Genomic DNA, 22082 nt, shown 5'->3' with positions numbered 1-22082 from the left:
AAATTTAACCGTAATACTCGCACTTCCAGGAATACTCATCAGTTAATCCATGTGCTCAATTTTGGGCGTACTGTCATGTATAGAGTATAGAGATTCTATCTTAAACCACACATCGAGAATGTGGAATTCTTTGGCTATCATTTGTTTCCCTCCCATTTTGATATTCAGAACTTTAAGAGCACCTGAATCTCCTCTGGAATCCTTCCTTTAAATTGTAAAAAAAAAACTTTGTGATCCTACGAGTACCTACATTCTTTGCATAGAAAATACTGTATGCTATAAACTCGGAATACAAATTCTGGGAATTCAAGAATCCTAGTGGTCATTTTTGTTGTACCTCAAAATAATGTAAATTAATTAAAAATATAGTTTATAATTTTTAAAGTTAAGTACCAGAAAGCTTTTATTTTATGACAATTTCTGACTTCTTTACATCTATACTTCAGCAACCATAAAGCTATTGATAGATTTGCTATCTGCAATAAAAACAAAGCATTTATGGTAATTAATATGAGCGACTAATAAAATCAAAGTATTACCTTTATCATATTCACCATAAACAACTACCCATCCAGGTTTAGAATTGATAACTTTGTAAGTCTTACGAGCTTCTAATTCAATACAAACTTCATTTTCAGGATCGTAGTCAAAATAAATTATAGCTTTATCTCGACCATCATTGAATTGAATAGACTTAAAATAAAAACAAGAAACATTAAGTCCTATTTTCAAACACACAAATTAAATCACCTGCCTTAATATTATCATTTTGAGAATCAATATCATTATAATTTCCATCGGTGAATATGTAGCCAGACTGAAGACTTACTTCCATCACAATGAATTTATTTCGTGAGTTACTTGAGAGAACCTTCGAACAGATTGGCACATAAATCAGAAAGTCTGAATATATCTCAACTGATATATTGGTAAAGTAGAAGTTAGAAGACTGATTTTCCGGTAAAATATTGTACTCGTACTTCACATCCACTATTGCGAAACCAGAACCCTTGCTTTGAATTTGTATCTTTTTTGAACTTTCGGCAAGCTGAAAGTAGAAGATCTTTATAAAACGTGAAGAATTTTTAAATGTTGGAAGAAATCACCTCAATTGTTTGTAGAACTTGCGCATTCTCTTCATTTAACTGAAAATCTCCCGTAACATTACGATCATCCTTAAAATGTATGTTCAGATCTGTTTTTCTCATGGAGAGTTTTTCAGCGAATGCGATCATAGCCTGCAAGGCTACCATGTGAGTTATAGATGATTCTTCTTGCTTAGGAACAATTAAGCCTCTAACAATGTGCAGAATATTTTGATCTGATATTTCTTGAGATTCGAAAAAATTCATCAAGCTTCCAGCAATTGTCTCAAGATGTGATTGAAGTGTATCCGACTTTGTCCATAAGTTTTGTTTGGCTTTTTGAAAATTAAATTAAAACAAAAACCCTCTTTAAGAAATCACGTACTTGCCGAACTTATATTCGAGGTGAGCTTTCTAAGATATTCTCCAGCTTTTTCATGTTTTCCAAGATGTAGAACATATGCTGACACCACCGAAATCGGAGAATATTTCAAGTCAATAGAAGCTTCATACAAATATGCCAGACCTTTTTCGATAACCTTTTTGTATTTATCTCCTGAGTCCTATATAAGAAAAAATTAGTTTCAATAAAGACGAAGGAATTAAGAAGCTTACTTCATCCATAAAAAAGACCATCAATCCAAAAGCTGTTAATTTGATATTTTCTTCTAACACATCATCTTCTGATTTATAACAACCATTCTCTTGTTGCTTCGATTCCAAATACTCTAATCCACGTGCTATGACCTTAGAATCTACAGAAATCAAGTCCTCTGCATAAACAAGGCCCCAAAGTGCGAAAATAGTTTGCCAAATATCTCCGGTTCTTTCGTCTTTCTTTCTTTCAAAAAGTCCAAAAGACCCATCCAAGTATTTGAACGACAATTCATTTTGATAGCCTAGCTCAAGATTGAGTATCATTTTACTTTCTAAGCTTGAATCTAAGGAATTAAGCGCCTTGAGGTATTTAAGAGCTATTGAGTTCGTCAGAAAAAGCCTGATATTATCCTCATTGTTTCCATACGGAACTTTAGCCACCTTTTCAAGATGTCGAACCAAAGGCCGAAATATATCACCAAATGCTGAGATCTCAACTTTCTGAGATCCGTCCACAACGTTTCCAGGAAAATCAATAATGATTTCGTTTTTTTGAGTGGTTTCTTCATCTTGTAAATGAATCAAAAAGCTTTTTGTCATTTCATAAGGTATACCTTGAGATTGAACCTTGAGAACCTTTTGAATGGCATCACTTGCCAAGGAGCTGATAGCTGTTACGGTCACATTATAAAATCCTGACTTGATTGGTTTTAGGAAAAATATAAACTTTTCTCGCTTCTTTTTTGAAATAGTAAGTTCCGGGAGATTTTGTTTTGATTTTGAGCTTGATTCAGGATTTTCCAAAATATCAAGGCCCTCATCACTATTGCTTTCGATTGTTAAATTGGTGACAAGATCTTGGGTCATATAATTGCTAACGTAAATAGGAACTTCAATTATTTCACCTGCAATGTAAATTGTCAAGAAATAAGTTTGACTTTAGGATGAGAACCCAAAAAATCTCCACCTTCTTTTACTAAGCTTGGTAAGTCCATGGAAATGAAAAATTCTTGAAAAACTCGCAGATTTGTAATGTTTTTTGTAAAAGTCAATCCAGTTTCGGGATGAAGTGAGAATCCAGTTATCGCCCATGTAGTAATTGAGTCAGGTGGGGTTTCCATAAAATTGATGATCCCTCCTTTAGGAGTCCTATAAAAATTTTCAATTTTCTCCTTTAATCCGGTTTTACGAGTAGATACTTCAAAAACTGTATTCACCTTTCAAAATCCTTAAATAACCAACTGTCGGGAAAGAGATTACGAACACGTGGTTCATCACCACCTCCAGCAGGCTCTAAGGAAAGTTTTTTGAATTATTTTGAAATTTTTACTTAAAAATACAATAACTTTTGTATGCCTAAAAACTGGCTTAAGTTACACGCCCACGAGTGCAAGCTCAATCACCAGACTTCTTTTTCTTTGGATTCCATTAAAAACTTGCTGAATATTGACTCCATGAATTTTAGAGCTTCAGGATCAAACACAGTTCGCAGTGTTTCACCAGATCTCACAGAGCTTGACGATCGAGCTAGGACAAGTAAAACATGTAACTTAAGCCTTTCTGGTAGACCGCAATCAGCTATTGGTTAAATGTTTAAACCCCATACATTTTCATACGTTAGGCAAGAAAGCTTCCACCTTTAAAATCACAATTTTTAAACATACCATCATCTCCTCCTGGTCCATTTTCTCGAGTGCCAGGTGGAAATATATTGGAAAATGTTATCACACTAACCGATAGACCATACGATGGGATCGGATAAACTCTTTCAGAATTGTATTGCCTAAGTTTCTTCTTGACAAACTCTTCATCGAAAATATTCTCCTTGATAACGTTTTGAAGGGCACTTGAATCGAGCGCCATCAAACCAACGTAGGATCCTTCGTTTGTTGTAACGTTAATGTTTACAGGCTTTCCAGGTTCCGTCTCTTTAACAGTTTTGATTACGATCTAGGAAATGGATTTTTTAGTAAGAATTCAGGCGCCTTCATAAAGTTTTTAAACTCACCGAATTTTTGAGAGATTTTTGTATGACAACATCCTTCATCTGACCGCCAAATTTCATATCCTTAATGTGATGAGCATAAAGTGTAATTTTAGGAACCATCAAAGACGTCGCATTGAGGCGAAGGATGTAAGACGTTTGGTTTCCAGGTACCTGATTAAAAGAAGACTTGCAGATGACTCAAAATAATTATAACCAAAGGTTGTTGAAACTTACAACTACAAGTCCTGATTGAATTATATCTCCTCTAACAAGAATTTCATATGAAAACTCTTCCAGTGGTTCTGGATTTGAGATCTTCACCTCAAATTCTTTGCCTTCTTCAGGACTTTTTTTCAAAAGAAAAATATCAGGAAAAGGTTAAAGTCCAAGTAAATTCAAAAAATATTACCTCTCGGTTAAAATGTCAATGTCAAAAACTTCTTCTCTCCTGTACATCCTTTTTGTGGAAGATTTTACATCTTGATATTCGGCGAATACAAAACATTCGTTATAATCCTTGTTGGTCATATTAATAAGACCATAATCCTTTCCAGGCTCATTTTGGTACCCAACTCGAATTTTATCAAATTTATTATAATCACGTTGATACTTTATAACAATGCCACACCCAACAACAACTTCGATTGGATCCTTTGGATCCTTAATTATCGTATCCGTAATATCTCTCAAAGTTACTTTTAACTTAAATTTTAAAATATCCCTTGAGTACGATTCAAATTCCTCTGGAGCCTCGATCTCAATGTGATAGGATTTCGAGTAAACTGAGACTTCAGTTTCTGCTGAAGCTTTTTCCTTACTTATATCATCGAATACATGAGCTTCTATGCTAAATACAAATATGCTTGGCGACATAAAATAAGGACTAGAAGGCTTTTGGTCCTTATTGTTATCATGTTTTAGGCGAATGTAGTCTTCTAAATCGAGATATATTGTAGTTTGTCCATCGATGCGAGATTCTTGGTTCACAGTTGAAAGAGTTGGAACCCATGCATCAGTTGGAACTCCAGTGTTGATGAAGGATAACGAAAGATCTCCTTTTACAGGTTCTCCATAAAAATAGCTTAAGTAAGATGGAAAATTCGATTAAAAAGTTTAAGTTTAAGTTTAAGTTTAAGTTTAAGTTTAAGTTTAAGTTTAAGTTTAAGTTTAAGTTTAAGTTTAAGTTTAAGTTTAAGTTTAAGTTTAAGTTTAAGTTTAAGTTTAAGTTTAAGTTTAAGTTTAAGTTTAAGTTTAAGTTTAAGTTTAAGTTTAAGTTTAAGTTTAAGTTTAAGTTTAAGTTAAAGTTAAAGTTAAAGTTAAAGTTAAAGTTAAAGTTAAAGTTAAAGTTAAAGTTAAAGTTAAAGTTAAAGTTAAAGTTAAAGTTAAAGTTAAAGTTAAAGTTAAAGTTAAAGTTAAAGTTAAAGTTAAAGTTAAAGTTAAAGTTAAAGTTAAAGTTAAAGTTAAAGTTAAAGTTAAAGTTAAAGTTAAAGTTAAAGTTAAAGTTAAAGTTAAAGTTAAAGTTAAAGTTAAAGTTAAAGTTAAAGTTAAAGTTAAAGTTAAAGTTAAAGTTAAAGTTAAAGTTAAAGTTAAAGTTAAAGTTAAAGTTAAAGTTAAAGTTAAAGTTAAAGTTAAAGTTAAAGTTAAAGTTAAAGTTAAAGTTAAAGTTAAAGTTAAAGTTAAAGTTAAAGTTAAAGTTAAAGTTAAAGTTAAAGTTAAAGTTAAAGTTAAAGTTAAAGTTAAAGTTAAAGTTAAAGTTAAAGTTAAAGTTAAAGTTAAAGTTAAAGTTAAAGTTAAAGTTAAAGTTAAAGTTAAAGTTAAAGTTAAAGTTAAAGTTAAAGTTAAAGTTAAAGTTAAAGTTAAAGTTAAAGTTAAAGTTAAAGTTAAAGTTAAAGTTAAAGTTAAAGTTAAAGTTAAAGTTAAAGTTAAAGTTAAAGTTAAAGTTAAAGTTAAAGTTAAAGTTAAAGTTAAAGTTAAAGTTAAAGTTAAAGTTAAAGTTAAAGTTAAAGTTAAAGTTAAAGTTAAAGTTAAAGTTAAAGTTAAAGTTAAAGTTAAAGTTAAAGTTAAAGTTAAAGTTAAAGTTAAAGTTAAAGTTAAAGTTAAAGTTAAAGTTAAATTTAAAGTTAAAGTTAAAGTTAAAGTTAAAGTTACAGTTAAAGTTAAAGTTAAAGTTAAAGTTAAAGTTAAAGTTAAAATTAATATTTAATTTACCTTGCACTAATTTCCAATTGCACTTGGTTCTTATTATCTTTTTTGATTATTTTTGCGTCAATATTAACATTATATTTTGGCAAAACATATCTATCAACTTCAAATCTCTTATCAGTGTAAGTATTAACACCATCGACTCTTATTCTCCAAAGACCTAAAACAGGATTATTTGATAGTTGAATTTCAGCCTTTAAAACACCTTGCTTGAATTTGACATTGTATAAGCCCTTAACAAGATTATATTTGCCATCCTGTGAAATATTCGTATAAAAATCAATAAAATACATTTTTTTAGAGGTACAAAAAAACTCACAGAAATCTCAACTGTTTTATTTACTTTTTCCGGTCTTGTCAATTGATCAACGCAAATTACCCGAATTTCAACCAATTCTCCAGGCCTGTACTTATCTTTGTTGGTCTGAATGAATATCCATAATTTATTCAATCCAAAATAAATCGAAGTTGAATCCTTGCTGATGATACCACTAAATCCAGTAACTTCTAAATTTCCAATTCTATATTCATACGAAGGTGCTTTAAGTTCAACTAATTTGGTTGTTCCCGGTTCAACTTCAATACTTCCAAAATCATGGAATTTTTCCTCCCGTACGAAAGTTGTGAGGCTAACATTGAACCAGCAGGATTTATAAAAATCGTTTAATGTTAAAGATATGTGAAAGGTAGACTCAGGTTCAACATGTGAGGGTGAAACAATTGTATAGTATCTATGAAAGCAGCGAGTGAGAGAAAAAGAGAACAATAGTAAGTATTTTTCTATACAAAAAAAGTACGGTTAAATAAGAAAAAGTCTTAAGTTGGGTTCAAAATAGGCTTAAAAAATTGTGTATTAAAGTGTTAAAAAAAGAAGCGGGTCATCCCATCCTAATTTAAGTTCTGATTGACCAAAGTTCTTCGAACATTGCCTATAGCAAGGTACTCTCGAAGTCGAAAAGAAACTATTGTGTGACCAGAAAAGATCTTCTTGCACTGATTTTGGCAACAAAGCACTTCCATAAGTATCTCTATGGACAAAAGTTTCCATGGAGCACTTAACTAGCTTTTGAATTTCAAGAATCCAGAGGGTCAAGTGGCAAGGTGGAATGAGAGGCTACAGACGTTCGATTATGAAATTTAACATCGGAAGGGGAAGCTTCACTCAAATGCAGATTCACTATCTAGGAGACCGTTCAAGCAAGACTGTAAGCATTCCAGACGACAAGAAGAAAAAGAGGGGGTTACTGTCCAACTGTAAGTTTAAGTTTAAGTTTAAGTTTAAGTTTAAGTTTTAAGTTTAAGTTTAAGTTTAAGTTTAAGTTTAAGTTTAAGTTTAAGTTTAAGTTAAAGTTAAAGTTAAAGTTAAAGTTAAAGTTAAAGTTAAAGTTAAAGTTAAAGTTAAAGTTAAAGTTAAAGTTAAAGTTAAAGTTAAAGTAAAGTTAAAGTTAAAGTTAAAGTTAAAGTTAAAGTTAAAGTTAAAGTTAAAGTTAAAGTTAAAGTTAAAGTTAAAGTTAAAGTTAAAGTTAAAGTTAAAGTTAAAGTTAAAGTTAAAGTTAAAGTTAAAGTTAAAGTTAAGTTAAAGTTAAAGTTAAAGTTAAAGTTAAAGTTAAAGTTAAAGTTAAAGTTAAAGTTAAAGTTAAAGTTAAAGTTAAAGTTAAAGTTAAAGTTAAAGTTAAAGTTAAAGTTAAAGTTAAAGTTAAAGTTAAAGTTAAAGTTAAAGTTAAAGTTAAAGTTAAAGTTAAAGTTAAAGTTAAAGTTAAAGTTAAAGTTAAAGTTAAAGTTAAAGTTAAAGTTAAAGTTAAAGTTAAAGTTAAAGTTAAAGTTAAAGTTAAAGTTAAAGTTAAAGTTAAAGTTAAAGTTAAAGTTAAAGTTAAAGTTAAAGTTAAAGTTAAAGTTAAAGTTAAAGTTAAAGTTAAAGTTAAAGTTAAAGTTAAAGTTAAAGTTAAAGTTAAAGTTAAAGTTAAAGTTAAAGTTAAAGTTAAAGTTAAAGTTAAAGTTAAAGTTAAAGTTAAAGTTAAAGTTAAAGTTAAAGTTAAAGTAAAGTTAAAGTTAAAGTTAAAGTTTAAAGTTAAAGTTAAAGTTAAAGTTAAAGTTAAAGTTAAAGTTAAAGTTAAAGTTAAAGTTAAAGTTAAAGTTAAAGTTAAAGTTAAAGTTAAAGTTAAAGTTAAAGTTAAAGTTAAAGTTAAAGTTAAAGTTAAAGTTAAAGTTAAAGTTAAAGTTAAAGTTAAAGTTAAAGTTAAAGTTAAAGTTAAAGTTAAAGTTAAAGTTAAAGTTAAAGTTAAAGTTAAAGTTAAAGTTAAAGTTAAAGTTAAAGTTAAAGTTAAAGTTAAAGTTAAAGTTAAAGTTAAAGTTAAAGTTAAAGTTAAAGTTAAAGTTAAAGTTAAAGTTAAAGTTAAAGTTAAATTTAAAGTTAAAGTTAAAGTTAAAGTTAAAGTTACAGTTAAAGTTAAAGTTAAAGTTAAAGTTAAAGTTAAAATTAATATTTAATTTACCTTGCACTAATTTCCAATTGCACTTGGTTCTTATTATCTTTTTTGATTATTTTTGCGTCAATATTAACATTATATTTTGGCAAAACATATCTATCAACTTCAAATCTCTTATCAGTGTAAGTATTAACACCATCGACTCTTATTCTCCAAAGACCTAAAACAGGATTATTTGATAGTTGAATTTCAGCCTTTAAAACACCTTGCTTGAATTTGACATTGTATAAGCCCTTAACAAGATTATATTTGCCATCCTGTGAAATATTCGTATAAAAATCAATAAAATACATTTTTTTAGAGGTACAAAAAAACTCACAGAAATCTCAACATTAACTGTTTTATTTACTTTTTCCGGTCTTGTCAATTGATCAACGCAAATTACCCGAATTTCAACCAATTCTCCAGGCCTGTACTTATCTTTGTTGGTCTGAATGAATATCCATAATTTATTCAATCCAAAATAAATCGAAGTTGAATCCTTGCTGATGATACCACTAAATCCAGTAACTTCTAAATTTCCAATTCTATATTCATACGAAGGTGCTTTAAGTTCAACTAATTTGGTTGTTCCCGGTTCAACTTCAATACTTCCAAAATCATGGAATTTTTCCTCCCGTACGAAAGTTGTGAGGCTAACATTGAACCAGCAGGATTTATAAAAATCGTTTAATGTTAAAGATATGTGAAAGGTAGACTCAGGTTCAACATGTGAGGGTGAAACAATTGTATAGTATCTATGAAAGCAGCGAGTGAGAGAAAAAGAGAACAATAGTAAGTATTTTTCTATACAAAAAAAGTACGGTTAAATAAGAAAAAGTCTTAAGTTGGGTTCAAAATAGGCTTAAAAAATTGTGTATTAAAGTGTTAAAAAAAGAAGCGGGTCATCCCATCCTAATTTAAGTTCTGATTGACCAAAGTTCTTCGAACATTGCCTATAGCAAGGTACTCTCGAAGTCGAAAAGAAACTATTGTGTGACCAGAAAAGATCTTCTTGCACTGATTTTGGCAACAAAGCACTTCCATAAGTATCTCTATGGACAAAAGTTTCCATGGAGCACTTAACTAGCTTTTGAATTTCAAGAATCCAGAGGGTCAAGTGGCAAGGTGGAATGAGAGGCTACAGACGTTCGATTATGAAATTTAACATCGGAAGGGGAAGCTTCACTCAAATGCAGATTCACTATCTAGGAGACCGTTCAAGCAAGACTGTAAGCATTCCAGACGACAAGAAGAAAAAGAGGGGGTTACTGTCCAACGTACCAGAGCCGATCCCATTTATGGCTGGAGCAACGACGAGTTGAGGAAGGTTTAACAAGAAGACTCAGATATCGAACCCATCCTCGCATGGAAGGAACACCAGGAAAAACCAGCATGGACTGATATCTCCGATAGAAGTCGGACTCTGAAGGTCTATTGGGCACAGTGGGACTCGTTTCATGTCCAAGAGGGTGTCCTCGACGTAAATGGGAATCAGCAGATGGAAAGTCTTATGTAATGCAGCTAGTCTTACCGAGATCGAGAGATGCATGGTTCTGCGAGAGATGCATGGTGGAGTTTCGGGAGGCCATCTAGGAGTGAACAAGGTGCTAAAAAAGGTTCGACAACGATTTTACTGGCTACATGCAAGGAGGGAAGATGTTGAGAAGTGGTGCCGAAAATGCGATACCTGTGCTGCCACCAAAGGCCCGAACAAAAAGAATTACATCAGCAGCAGTATAATGTCGGAGCACCCTTCGAAAGGATTGCAGTGGACGTGGCGGGTCCATTTCCGGAAACAAATAATGAAAATCGTTATATTCTGGTCGTAATGGATTACTTTAGTAAGTGGCCTGAAGCATACGCCATTCCAAACCAAGAAGCCAAAATTCCAAAAGGAATTTTGAATAAAACATATTTCAGGAAGTTTGTGGGCTTCTTGACATCAAGAAGACAAGAACAACACCACTTCACCCACAATCTGATGGCATGTTCGAACGATTCAACCGAACCCTTAAAGAACAGGTTGTGGACGAAGACCAGCGAGATTGGGATCGACACATTCCACTGTTTTTGATGGCGTATCGAAGTGCAAGACATAGCTCAACTGGCCATACACCTTTTGAGATTTTGATAGGAAGGAACATCAGACTGCCGAGCGAAATAAAATTCGGATGTCCCACGTCGGAGCCGCAAGCCGAGGATGACTACATTGATGAACTCAGAAAAAGACTCCTTCAGATCTACGTCAATACCAGGTTAAAAATAAAGTTGTTCAGAGACCGAATGAAGACAACAACAGAGTTCCAAGCTGGAGATCGGGTATGGCTTTACAATCCCCATCGCCAAAAATTGTTGTCACCGAAACTTCAACGGGACTGGGAAGGTCCATATACAGTAATAAAAAAAAATCAACGATGTCGTGTACCGGATACAAAAGGGAGTCAGAGGAAAACCTAAAGTTGTACATCGTGACCGACTCCATGGCTACATTGGTGATGAGAACGATGGATTTGTTCGGGACGATCAATCTTAAGGAGGGGGCAATGTAATATGTATACACTCTTTATTTCTTTTAATATCGTGTTATAGTAGAACAAAAATAAGCGGCAACATATAGTGCTTCGTTAAACGTCTAGTGATTAAGTGGAGAACTCGCTTCGTTAAGCATCGAGAAACATCTAGTGATTAAGAGGAGAACTAACTTCGAGAACATTAAGTGCATACAAGAACCTCGAAGGGACAATATCTAGTGATTAAGAGGAGAACTAGCTTTGTTAAGCATCGAGTACAACCTAGTAGTTTCTCGAACCGATTTGAGGTATATAATAGGCGCTCATAAGCGAAGCGGGACTATTATTGGTTGTGAACTGCGATAAAGTAAAGACTGTGTTTGAAAAGTAATAAAGCCTAGTACATACTTGTGAACCATCTCGTGAACCCATACAAATTTCAGTTTTTGGTTCACCCGTGAACTTGCTCGTGAAGCTGAGTGGAGAACAAAGTGGAGAGTTTTCGTTCACGGGCAATTCACGTGCAAAATGTACGGGAACTGTTGGTGAAGCTTTGACATTTGGTTTGTTCATGTTCACAACGTGTACTCACAAGTGTGTACCAGTGAGCAATGTCAAAAGTTCACTTTCTCCACTGGCGAACGTTCACTTCACGAGGAAGTATGTACTAGGCTTAATAGAGTAAAGACTGTATTTGAAAAGAATTAATTGAAAGTGTTCAATAAATAAATTTGGAACAATTTAAATAAAGTAAAACTGTGTTTTATTTGCAAGTGTGAATAAGTTTTAATTGGCGGACCAAGCCGAATATTACAATAAGTATATTTTAGATAAGTCAGAGCAGAGAGCACTAACATACAAATTTTGTATGTTCTTCATTGACTTCAAAGCTACAATATTCACCTAACTAGTCCAAAAAGAATGAAATCAGTTTGGATCGAACCCTTTGACTTATGTTCAATTTGGTACACCTGAATCAGGTCTTAAAAAACACGGTTTTGACGACGATAGATCCGGAAAAGTTACAATTTCTTCAAAAATACTTATCAAATACTTTTCATATCACTAGATAAGAGCCTAATTTTTAGAAAATATATGTACCTTTCTTTGATGTTCAAATGGTAGACATGTGCATTCAAGAGGACACAAGCGTCCACAGGTTTTTTCTTAAAACCAACCTCTGTCTATCAACTCCTACTCTCACCTCCACGTGGTGAACATCGGATGCCTAGTACCTCAACTGGAGATTGGGTTCCAACCCCAGTGGATTCGTCATTGGAGCCAGACTTAGGCAAGAAGTCTTGAGCTATAGGTGCATCAATGAGCGCCTCATGACCATACGCATCAAGGCTAAATTCGGCAACATTAGCCTATATGCGCGCACGCCCCCACAGACGAGAAAGACGACAACACCAAAGATATGTTCTTCGAGCTCTTAAACAAAACATATGAGCAGTGCCCTAGCTACGATATTAAAATAGTCCTGGGCGATTTTAATGCCAAGCTAGGAAGGGAAGACATCTTTGGTGGAATAATCGGGAAGAACAGCCTGCACGACAACACTTACAACAACAAATTCAGGCTCATAGATTTTGCTGCGGGGTGAAACGTCATGGTAGCCAGTACGCGTTTTCCACACTTCAACATCCACAAAGCAACTTGGACTTCTCCAGATCAATCTACCGTCAACCAGATTGACCATATTGCGATCGACGCCAGACACGCTTCCATCATTATGGATGTACGAACTTTCCGAGGAGCTAACATCGACTCGGACCACAACCTCATTGTAGCCAAGGTAGCACTTTGGATTTCCAGACCCAAGGCAAAACAGGGAGGTGCTGGGAGAAGATACAACGTCGAACGGCTACAATCGCCAAATCCTTTTCCGACCGAGTTACAAGTAACCTCTCTCGAAGTTCTCTGCCGCCAACACAATGTATCAAAAACCAGAGAAGCCGCCTCTGATGTGCTGCGTTTCAAACAGCCACCAACAAGGAACCCCTGGTTTGATAAGGAATGTCGGCAGGCAAATGCAGCCAAACAACAGGCACGCAAAGCGGCGCTGCATAAAAGGACGAGAGCTGCTCGTGAGCTCTATGAGCGAGAGGAACGAAGTAAAGATTGCCATATCTAAGTTGAAGTCTAATAAAGCCGCTGGAGCAGATGGCTTGAATGCCGAGCTCTTTAAAGCAGCTGGAGATAAGTTGGTTAGGAGCATGCACCAACTTATCTGTAAGATATGGTCGGAAGAAAACATGCCCGATGAATGGAACCTCAGTATTGTTTGCCCGATCCTGAAAAAAGGAGACCCTCTCAACTGCACCAACTATAGAGGAATAAGCCTACTTAACATCGCTTATAAATCGTCTCTGCCGTAATATGTGAACGTCTAAAGCCCATCGTCAACAACCTGATAGGTCCTTATCAGTGTGGTTTTAGACCAGGAAAGTCCACAGTTGATCAAATATTCACATTACGGCAGACGTAACTTTGAGGTAGTCAAGGACTTCGTCTACCTAGGCTCCGCTGTAAACGCAGAAAACAACACCAGCGCTGAGATCAAACGCAGAATAACTCTTGCTAACCGCTGTTTCTTTGGACTAAGAAAGCAATTGAGTGGTAAAGTCCTCTCTCGAGGGACCAAAGTGTCTATATATAAGACAATCATCATGCCTGTCCTGCTATACGGTGCAGAAGCATGGACCATAACAAAAGCGGATGAAAACACCTTGGGTCGCTTCGAGAGAAAAGTTCTTCATGTGATCTACGGTCCCGTATGCATCGAAGGGGAGTGGAGGAGAAGATGGAACGACGAACTGTTCGGGCTGTACAGCGACGTAGACTGGCTGGATCACGTAGAGCGCATGGAAACCAATGCTCCGGCCCGGAAAGTCTTCGAATCCGCACCCACAGGACAGCGCAGTGGAAGGTGACCTCACCCAACTTGGAGCCCGAAACAGGAGACATCTAGCTAGGGACCGAGCTAGATGGAGAAGTTTGTTGGGTGAGGCCCTAGTTCACACAGGACTGTAGCGCCACCTTAAGTAAGTAAGTATGTTCCTTTCTTTAAAAAATAAAATTAAATTAATCCATCGACTAACTTGTGAGATATTCAATGTTTAGCGCTAAACTTTTTTTTTGCCTGAATTATTTTCCAATTGTTTTCCTAACTTTTAAAGGTTTCAATTTGGTAAGAAGAATATCCTCACTTGAAACATCCTGTATCAACAGGATCTTATAAATACTGCATCCTCATCTTCTTCAAAATTAAAAGGTAAATATTTTTTAAAGTAAATTAATATTGTTAAAAGTAATTATACTAATTCATGATTTGTTTGTACTTTTTTCTCAGAATTTGAGGCAGATATTGCCTTAGGTCTTATAACGCAAGCAGAACTATCGAAATACCAATACGAAATTGTAAGAAAAGCTACAAAAGAGATCGGTTATCATAACCGATTTTCCCAAACTACCCCATATTATTGAGGCAACACAATTTGCTACCCAGACAACATAGCAGTTACCGTCTGCGATGGTGAGGCTTCAGAATTTGCTAGATCACACTGCAAGAAGAATTTTAGAAACAGTTAAAAGTGATGAGGTGGAACAACTTGACAACCAAACTTTAGAACTTCATACAAAATGGGGTTGTGATGGCTCATCTGGGCAGATCGAATATATGCAGACATTTTCCATCAGAAATTAGGAAGCTTCCTATGCCTATCTTTTCATGACGTTGATGAAAATGACCTTTCCAACTGACGAAAACAATCCCACATGAATCAATTCCCCCCCGTCTTCAACACGATATTACAGAGCACTTGACCTCATACGCGAAGAGAAAAACCGTGTTGAAAATGAAATAGAGGGATTGGAGATGGCCTTAATAAATATTGGCAGAGTTGCCTTACAAGTTAGACACCATCTTCATTTCACGATGATGGATGGAAAAGTTGCTCAAGCTGTCTGTCTAGTTCTGCGAGCAACTGGACCATTGGTGAAGCTAAGCCTTTGGAAATGAATAATTTATCTAAGATCAGTACCAAGATGTTGAAAGAAGATGTTCTTAAACTAGGAATATCATCACTTCATGCAAGGATTAAATTTATGGAATAGGTTTTGCACCTCGGGGACAATTTGAGCTTTAAATCATGGAGAACATGTGAGGACACTCGTGCTATTAAGGAAGTGGAAAAAAATCGAATCCAAGCTGAACTCATCAAAAAGGTTGGTATCAAAGTTGACATTGTAAACCAAGGAACTGGAACAACAAATGACGGCAATACATCACGAAGATTTTTTGAAAATCTGCTTCTGACTGCAGAGATCACCAAAATAGATTCAAGATTGATAACAAGACTTTCAGTCATATTGGAAGTAATTTGCAGCGATTTTTCAATTGATACAGAAATGTGTTACAAAACATAAATTGTTATTTTTTTATTTGAACAATAAACCCCAAAATTTAGAAAAATCTCAATAACTCATCTTCTAATTGTTATTTTTAATCCAAATTTTGAGGAAACTAACCCAAACATGTGTGCCAAATTTCATTTCCCTCCGATTTATATTACAGGTTTTATCGACGAACCACTGTGCGTCGCCTCTCTGAAATGCATCAACTTCAAGGATTCTGGAAGCGGTGTCAGCAGGAGTATTTTACGAGTCTCCAAGAACGACCAAAATGGCAAAAACAACTTCCAAATCTGAAACCAGTTGATATTGTGGTATTTAAAGAGCCAAACTTACCACCAACAAAATGTTTGCTCCTAAGGGTACCAGCCACGAACCGAAGCCTGTAAATTATATAACGGTGATGACGAACCGAATTCCGCTGTAAGGGAGAAAGAGTCACTCAAACTCGGCGACGCAGATCAACAATTCCGCCTACCCGACCTTGACGAAGTGATGATAGCTATATCTAAACTTAAGTCTAACAAAGTTACTGGAGCTGACGGCATCACTGCCGAACTATTTAAAGCAGCAGGCGATAACTTGGTAGGGAGCATGCATCAACTCATCTGCAAAATATGGTCGGAAGAAAATATGCCCGATGAGTGGAATCTCAGCATAGTTTGCCAAATACATAAAACAGGAGTCCCTTTAAATTGCACGAACTACAGAGGCATCAGTCTCCTTAACTTTGCATATAAGGTCTTTTCTGCCATATTATAAGAACGTCTGAAACCATTCGTCAACAACCTGATTGGTCCTTATCAGTGTGGCTTCCGACCAGGAAAGTCCACTATCGACCAAATATTCACACTACGGCAGATCTTGGAAAAAACCCAGTAACATAAATCGATTCCCTCCATCTCTTTATCGATTTTAAAGCCGCGTATGACAGCATTTATAGGGAAGAGCTCAACAGACAAATGTCTAGTTTTGGCATCCCTGTCAAACTTATCCGTTTGTGCAGAATGACGATGGAGAATGCACGCTGGGGAAGGTCGGAAAAGATCTTACCGATGCATTTTTTTTTTATCCGATGGAAATCTTCAAAAGACACTAGGTAAGAATCGGTACCGAGTAGCGTGGGAGTCTTACCGTACTAAAACCACCGGTGAATCAGGACCAATCTATAAAAGATCGACAAATGAATTTGATTTCTTAATTTTTAAATCGCATTGGGGGAAGTTTAAGGTTATAACACTTTCCCGTAGCTTTTAGCCCATCAGCTCATGAGGCTTGGTTCTTCTTAATCTCCGAACATTGTCTCGTACATTTAATACGGTCTCCATTTCAGAGTTAGTATGACTTTGCAGCCGCTTATTGTGTGATACAGCGTGTTTCTTAACCACTTCTGTAACCATTTCAATTTGAAGGTCACGATGTAGATCGCTATTTCTTATATACCAAGGGGCATTTATTATTCCACGAAGGACCTTGCTTTGGAATTTTTGGATGGGTTCAGCACTTGTTTTCTTTGTACAGCCCCATAGTTGGATGCCATATGTCCAAACGGGTTTCAATACTTATATAACATTAGTTTGTTCTGGATAGATAGGTCAGAGGTCTTTCCTATTAACCAGTACATTTTCCTGTACTTCAAGTTTAGTTCTTCTCTTTTCTTTTTGATGTGTTCTTTCCATTGAAGCTTCGCATCCAAATTCATTCCAAGGTATTTGGCGGTATTGGAGTAAGGTACTTCTGTACTGTTTATAAAAATTGGAACATTGTTTATGTTTTTGTTTGTAAAGTTTATATGCGTCGATTTTGTTTCGTTTAATTTGATACGACATTTGTGCGTCCAATGACTCACATTATCGATTGCATTTTGCAATTTTTGTGTAGCCTTCGTAACGGATTTATCTGGCACCAATATTGCAGTATCATCAGCAAAGGTGACCATGATATCGTTGATGTCCACTGGAATATCCCTTGTATATAACAGATACAGGGTTGGTCCTAGGACACTTCCTTGTGGTACACCGGATTCAATTTTCTTAAGTTCCGAGTAATTTTGGTCGTACCGTACTCTAAAGAGTCGGTTCGTAACGTAGGATTTTAGTATTTCGTAGTACTGCCTGGGGAAGTCCCTATGCAGTTTGTACTCAAGTCCCAAGTGCCAAACCTTGTCAAAAGCTTGAGCAACATCTAAGAATACAGACGAGCATACTTGTTTTTCTTCAAGTGCCTTTTCCACAACATCCGTAGTTCGATGCACTTGGTCTATCGTGAAATGTTTATTTCTAAATCCAAACTGATGGCTCGGAATTAGTCTTCTTTCTTCAATTATTTTGCTAAGCCTTTTCAGTAGCAGTTTTTCAAAAACTTTTGCCATGATTGGTATAAGCGATATTGGTCTGTAAGATGTAACTTCTGTTGGTGGCTTGCCTTGTTTAGGTATAACAATGACTTCCGCAATTTTCCAATGATGTGGCACATATCTTAGTTTAAGGCATGCGTTTATTATAAATTGGAGTTTCTTGAAGGTTATAAGAAGCATTTCTTTCAGAACCTGAGCAGTTATAAGATCGTACCCTATTGATTTTTTGTTTGACAACTTATGTTGACACATGCTTCTTACTTCTTTGAGCGTGACAAAAGGTATTTCACATTCGTCGTTTCTGTCAACAAACTGTAAGGGATCTGTAGCTGAGCTTGCTGGGAATGGCTTAAAAACATTCGCGAGATGTTCAGCGAAGAGATCAGCCTTTTGTTTCGGGTTTCCGATCCATTTACCATCTTGAGAATTTACCGGCGGGTTTTGTGTCTGAGCTCTTTTTAGGCGCTTAGCTGCTTTCCATAAGGAGTATTTTATAGAAGCATCCGTCGTCAGACTTTTCAGGAATCTACTAAGTGAATCATTTTTAAACTCACAGATTCTTTTTTTTAATTCGTTGTTAAGACGGTTAAAAACTACCTTATCATCTGGGAATCTCGTGGATTGCCATTTTCTTCTAGCTCTTCTTTTTTTCAATATCAACTCCTTTATTTCGATAGGATATTTTATTTCTTTTTCTCTCGCATTCGAAATAGTTGGAGTACTTTCTTCTGCAGCCTGCTGCACATCAGCAATAAATTGTTCTACTTCATGATCAATTTGTTCAATTGTTTGCATAGGGGATCTTAGGTTTATAAAATTTTCGATGCATTTGATGTCAAAAAAGGTTTTAGACAAGGCGATGCACTGTCATGCGACTTCTTCAACATCGTTCTGGAAAGAATTGTGCAAAACTCAACCGTCAACCCTAGAGGTACAATCTCCCAAAGGTCCATCCAATTACTCGGATACGCAGATGATATTGACATAATTGGAAGATCAAAGCGTGATGTCAGTGGAGTGTTTTTGAGCATTGCGATGGAAGCGAAGAAGATGGGTTTAGTGGTCATTGAAGGCAAGACCAAGTATATGCTGTCATCAAAAAAGGACACTGAACAACGATGTTCAGGCACTGAGGCCTGGACCCTGTCAAAGAAATATGAGAGCGCCTCAGGATTCTTCGAGAGCAAAATTCTTGGGGTGATTTTTGGTCCCGTACGCATAGATGGAGAATGGAGGAGAAGATATAACGACGAACTGTACGGGCTGTACAGCGACACTGACCTAGTTAGCAGAATTAAAGTCCAACCTCTTAGGTGGCTAGGTTATGTAGAGCGAATGGACGTCAACGCTCCAGCCCAGAAGGTTTTCGAATCCAACTCCAGGGACGGCGCAGTAGAGGAAGACTGCGACTCAGGTGGCGCACCCAGGTAGGAGTGGACCTCAACCAACTTGGCGTGCGAAACTGGAGACAGCTAGCTAGGGACCGAGCTGTCTGGAGACGCATGTTGGTTGAGGCCCAGGTCCGCCCCGGACTGTAGCGCCACCTTAAGTAAGTAAGTGTTTTATTATCTATTTTACTTAATTGATTATATTGATTTAATTTATATTGAATTGGAACATCTTATTCTAATTATCAAACATTTTACACTTTACCCTATGAAATGTTTTTATTGTTTTTTTTTTGCTATTTGGATTAGGAGATAATCCCTTTCTACAATGTTTGAAATTTAAATTTGAAATTAATGCTAAATGATATTATAAACGGTTTAGCCATCTACAATGCACCAACATTTTTTTTCGCATTTATGTAAATCGATTATGATAATAAGAAAACTTGAATGGTTCCTTTTTTCAGATCGTCTCCATAAAATTTGTAATATTGATTGGTTGTGTTTTTCACTATTTTTTAGTGAATTATTTTATTATAATCAAAATGAGCAAGTGTTCCGGTGATAGGAGCTAAAGCTAAAACAAGAACCAATAAAAAAGATAGTTACCTACGCTCACACAAGAAAAAGCTACAAGTTTTTACGCTTGGTGTTTTATGAGTCTCGAAGCCTAAAACGAATGACCTTGTATCCAAAAGTTTTTATAAGAAGTATAAACATTTCTTAAATAAAAATGACACTAATTTATTAATTATACGCCTGTATATTATCTAACGACCGGCCGCGCCGGTCAGCGCTTCGGTCGTCGTACTTGTATATTTAATAACCAAACAAGTTTTAATTTTCACTTCAAAATCTTGATGAATTTACCTACAAGCAACTTCCTTAATTACCATGTTATAATTGCTATAAAAAGATTGGAGGTGAAGTTGATCAGTTGTTTGGCATAATATAAATACGTGAGATGTTTACAAATCTTTACTTTATAATGCTCAAAGCAAAAGTAACACAATTAAGGGGAATTTTCGTTAAGTTTCTCACTTTCAATCTAGCGGCAACAATACAATAAGGTGAATATAATTTTGTTTTAATTTCAAACGCGTAAGTGTGTTAACCTGGTCAAAAATAAGCTTCGAAAACCAGTTTCGTCTTACTTTAATGATTTTCAGGTAGTTACTTATTCTTTAAACAACAAACCTACCCCTTTTTTAGTGACAATACTCCACGCAAAAAGCTGAATTGTAATAGAGTAATCCAAATGAATGCAAGTCGTACTTTGACAGACATTATTTTAAGATTCCGAAAGAGATTCAAAGTTGATCAAACACCGAAGACACTAAAAGAACGACTGACTCTTCAAGTGCAAACAAAAACAAGATTGAAACTGAACTGGTAATGGACTGTCAGTGAATATAAATAGTGAAGCAGATGTTGCAGCAGGTTGATTATAAGTCGATGACGAAGACTTATTAAATTCTTGAGTTATGAGATTTAGATTAATTCAAATATACTCGTAAAGCTAGAAGAAATGCATACTTTTAGTAGATTTCAAAATAATGAGATTAATTTTTGTCGTCTTTAGCTGACATAGTAATCGAAAAATAAGATTATCACTAAGAAAAAATGTCGAAAAAGGCGAACTTTGATGAAGAACTTTATTTGTTCGTAGTAAGAGATTATTAAAAAAAGTACAATACATTTTGTCTAAATCAAAAAATATTAGGGGGGGGATGTGAGAGGTGGTGCTATTAAAAGTATAGAGATATCTGGCTTATCCATTTTGCGGTTTCAAAAGTTAACGAAAACAAGACACATACACAATATTTTCGTTCATAATATTCCTTTTTTAATAATAAAGTTTGAACGTTGATATTTTTTGTGAAACACTACATAATTTTATAACCGATTAATATACATTGGTACTCAAAATTATCATGCACAATTAAAAATAAATTTTCATGAAGAAAATTAAAAGACACGTCTTGTCTTGGAGAAAGCTTTATTACAAGTTATCTTTTCTTATTAACTTTTAATATTAACAATTCTGTCAAAGAGAGTACAAAGCATATTGATACGTACATAAATACAACATAATATATCATTCGATTTTACAGTAGCAGTAAGAATTATATAATGAATTTATGTATATGAGAACGTTGTGTACATAAATAATATACATTGTTTACTCAAAATTAGAAATGTGTACAGGGTGATCGGGTTTCATTGTTCCTTGATTATCTCTTGCAATTTAAATGGCCACCATGCGAGTTTTTACAAGCATAGATTTATTTGAGGTCAATTTCGACCACTTTTTGACACATATTGGGCGGTATCTCAGTCATAACTTGACGAATGTTGGTTTTGAGTGGTCAACGTTTCCCTGCATAAACACAGTCTTTCGCGTAGCCCTACAAAAAAGTCAAGAGGTATCTAATCACGACTAGTTGTGTGGCATGTTGTACATATTCTCCAGGTCGTATTCATCAATAGAAGGCAAAAAAAGTTGGTTATCATAAGACCATAACGCTCCGAATTGACGATGACAGTCGATTTTGAAGAAGTAAGGTCCAATCACACCTCCCGACCAAAGAACACACCAAACAGTGACTTATTGTGTATGTAATGGCCTCTCTTCAATTACTTGATAATTGTTAGAACCCCTTGTACGAAAATTGTAATTTTTAACATACCCACCGAGTGAGAAAAGCGCTTCGTCGCTGAAGAAAATTGTGTTGGAAAAATCGCCGCCCATCACCTTTTGTTAAAACACCTATTCGACTTATCTATGACGTTGTAAATGATCACCTGGCTAAAGTTGTTGTGCCAGCTTGACTTTATATGGATGCATACTTTAAAGGTGTAGATCCAAATGCAAAATACAACAATAATGTGATGTAAGACAGTCCCTGAACGATCAAAAGACTTGACCGTCAACCCGGAGATCTCTATTATGTCCTTAATCGAAAGGATAGGTAGATCCTGGTTGATGCGTTGATCCAATTATCAACGGTAGCTATAAAACGACGAGGACTTTGAATGGCTTTCGAACAAAGACCATCAAAGTTAGCGAAGC

The 22082-nt window shown here is 35.1% G+C and overlaps 1 protein-coding gene across 1 annotated transcript; it reads right to left on the bottom strand.

Moving 5' to 3' along the window:
* Nucleotides 1-353: 353 nt before the first annotated feature.
* Nucleotides 354-20388, bottom strand: LOC129939963 (CD109 antigen-like). The gene is made up of 17 exons (XM_056048171.1): nucleotides 20211-20388; nucleotides 8677-9094; nucleotides 8364-8614; nucleotides 6191-6500; nucleotides 5878-6128; nucleotides 4079-4750; nucleotides 3904-4015; nucleotides 3691-3840; nucleotides 3347-3632; nucleotides 2900-2975; nucleotides 2650-2831; nucleotides 1701-2587; nucleotides 1471-1648; nucleotides 1107-1420; nucleotides 755-1048; nucleotides 540-693; nucleotides 354-476 (listed from the first exon to the last, which is right to left on the bottom strand). The coding sequence occupies exons 1-17, from the start codon at nucleotides 20294-20296 to the stop codon at nucleotides 436-438; spliced, it is 4662 nt and encodes a 1553-aa protein (XP_055904146.1). The 5' UTR covers nucleotides 20297-20388; the 3' UTR covers nucleotides 354-435.
* Nucleotides 20389-22082: the final 1694 nt, after the last annotated feature.

This window comes from Eupeodes corollae, chromosome 1 (genome assembly GCF_945859685.1).
Source record: "Eupeodes corollae chromosome 1, idEupCoro1.1, whole genome shotgun sequence".
Lineage (NCBI taxonomy): Eukaryota > Metazoa > Arthropoda > Insecta > Diptera > Syrphidae > Eupeodes > Eupeodes corollae.
The sequence above is the reverse complement of the archived record's forward strand: the minus strand, read 5'-3'. Positions and strand labels throughout refer to the sequence as shown.

Coding starts and splice junctions, on each gene's coding strand:
- LOC129939963 (XM_056048171.1), bottom strand. CDS start 20,296: ATGTCTGTCAAAGTACGACTTGCATTCATTTGGATTACTCTATTACAA. Junction 2,588..2,649: donor ACCAAGCTTAGTAAAAGAAG/GTGGAGATTTTT, acceptor TTTACATTGCAG/GTGAAATAATTGAAGTTCCT. Junction 1,421..1,470: donor CTCGAATATAAGTTCGGCAA/GTACGTGATTTC, acceptor ATTTTCAAAAAG/CCAAACAAAACTTATGGACA.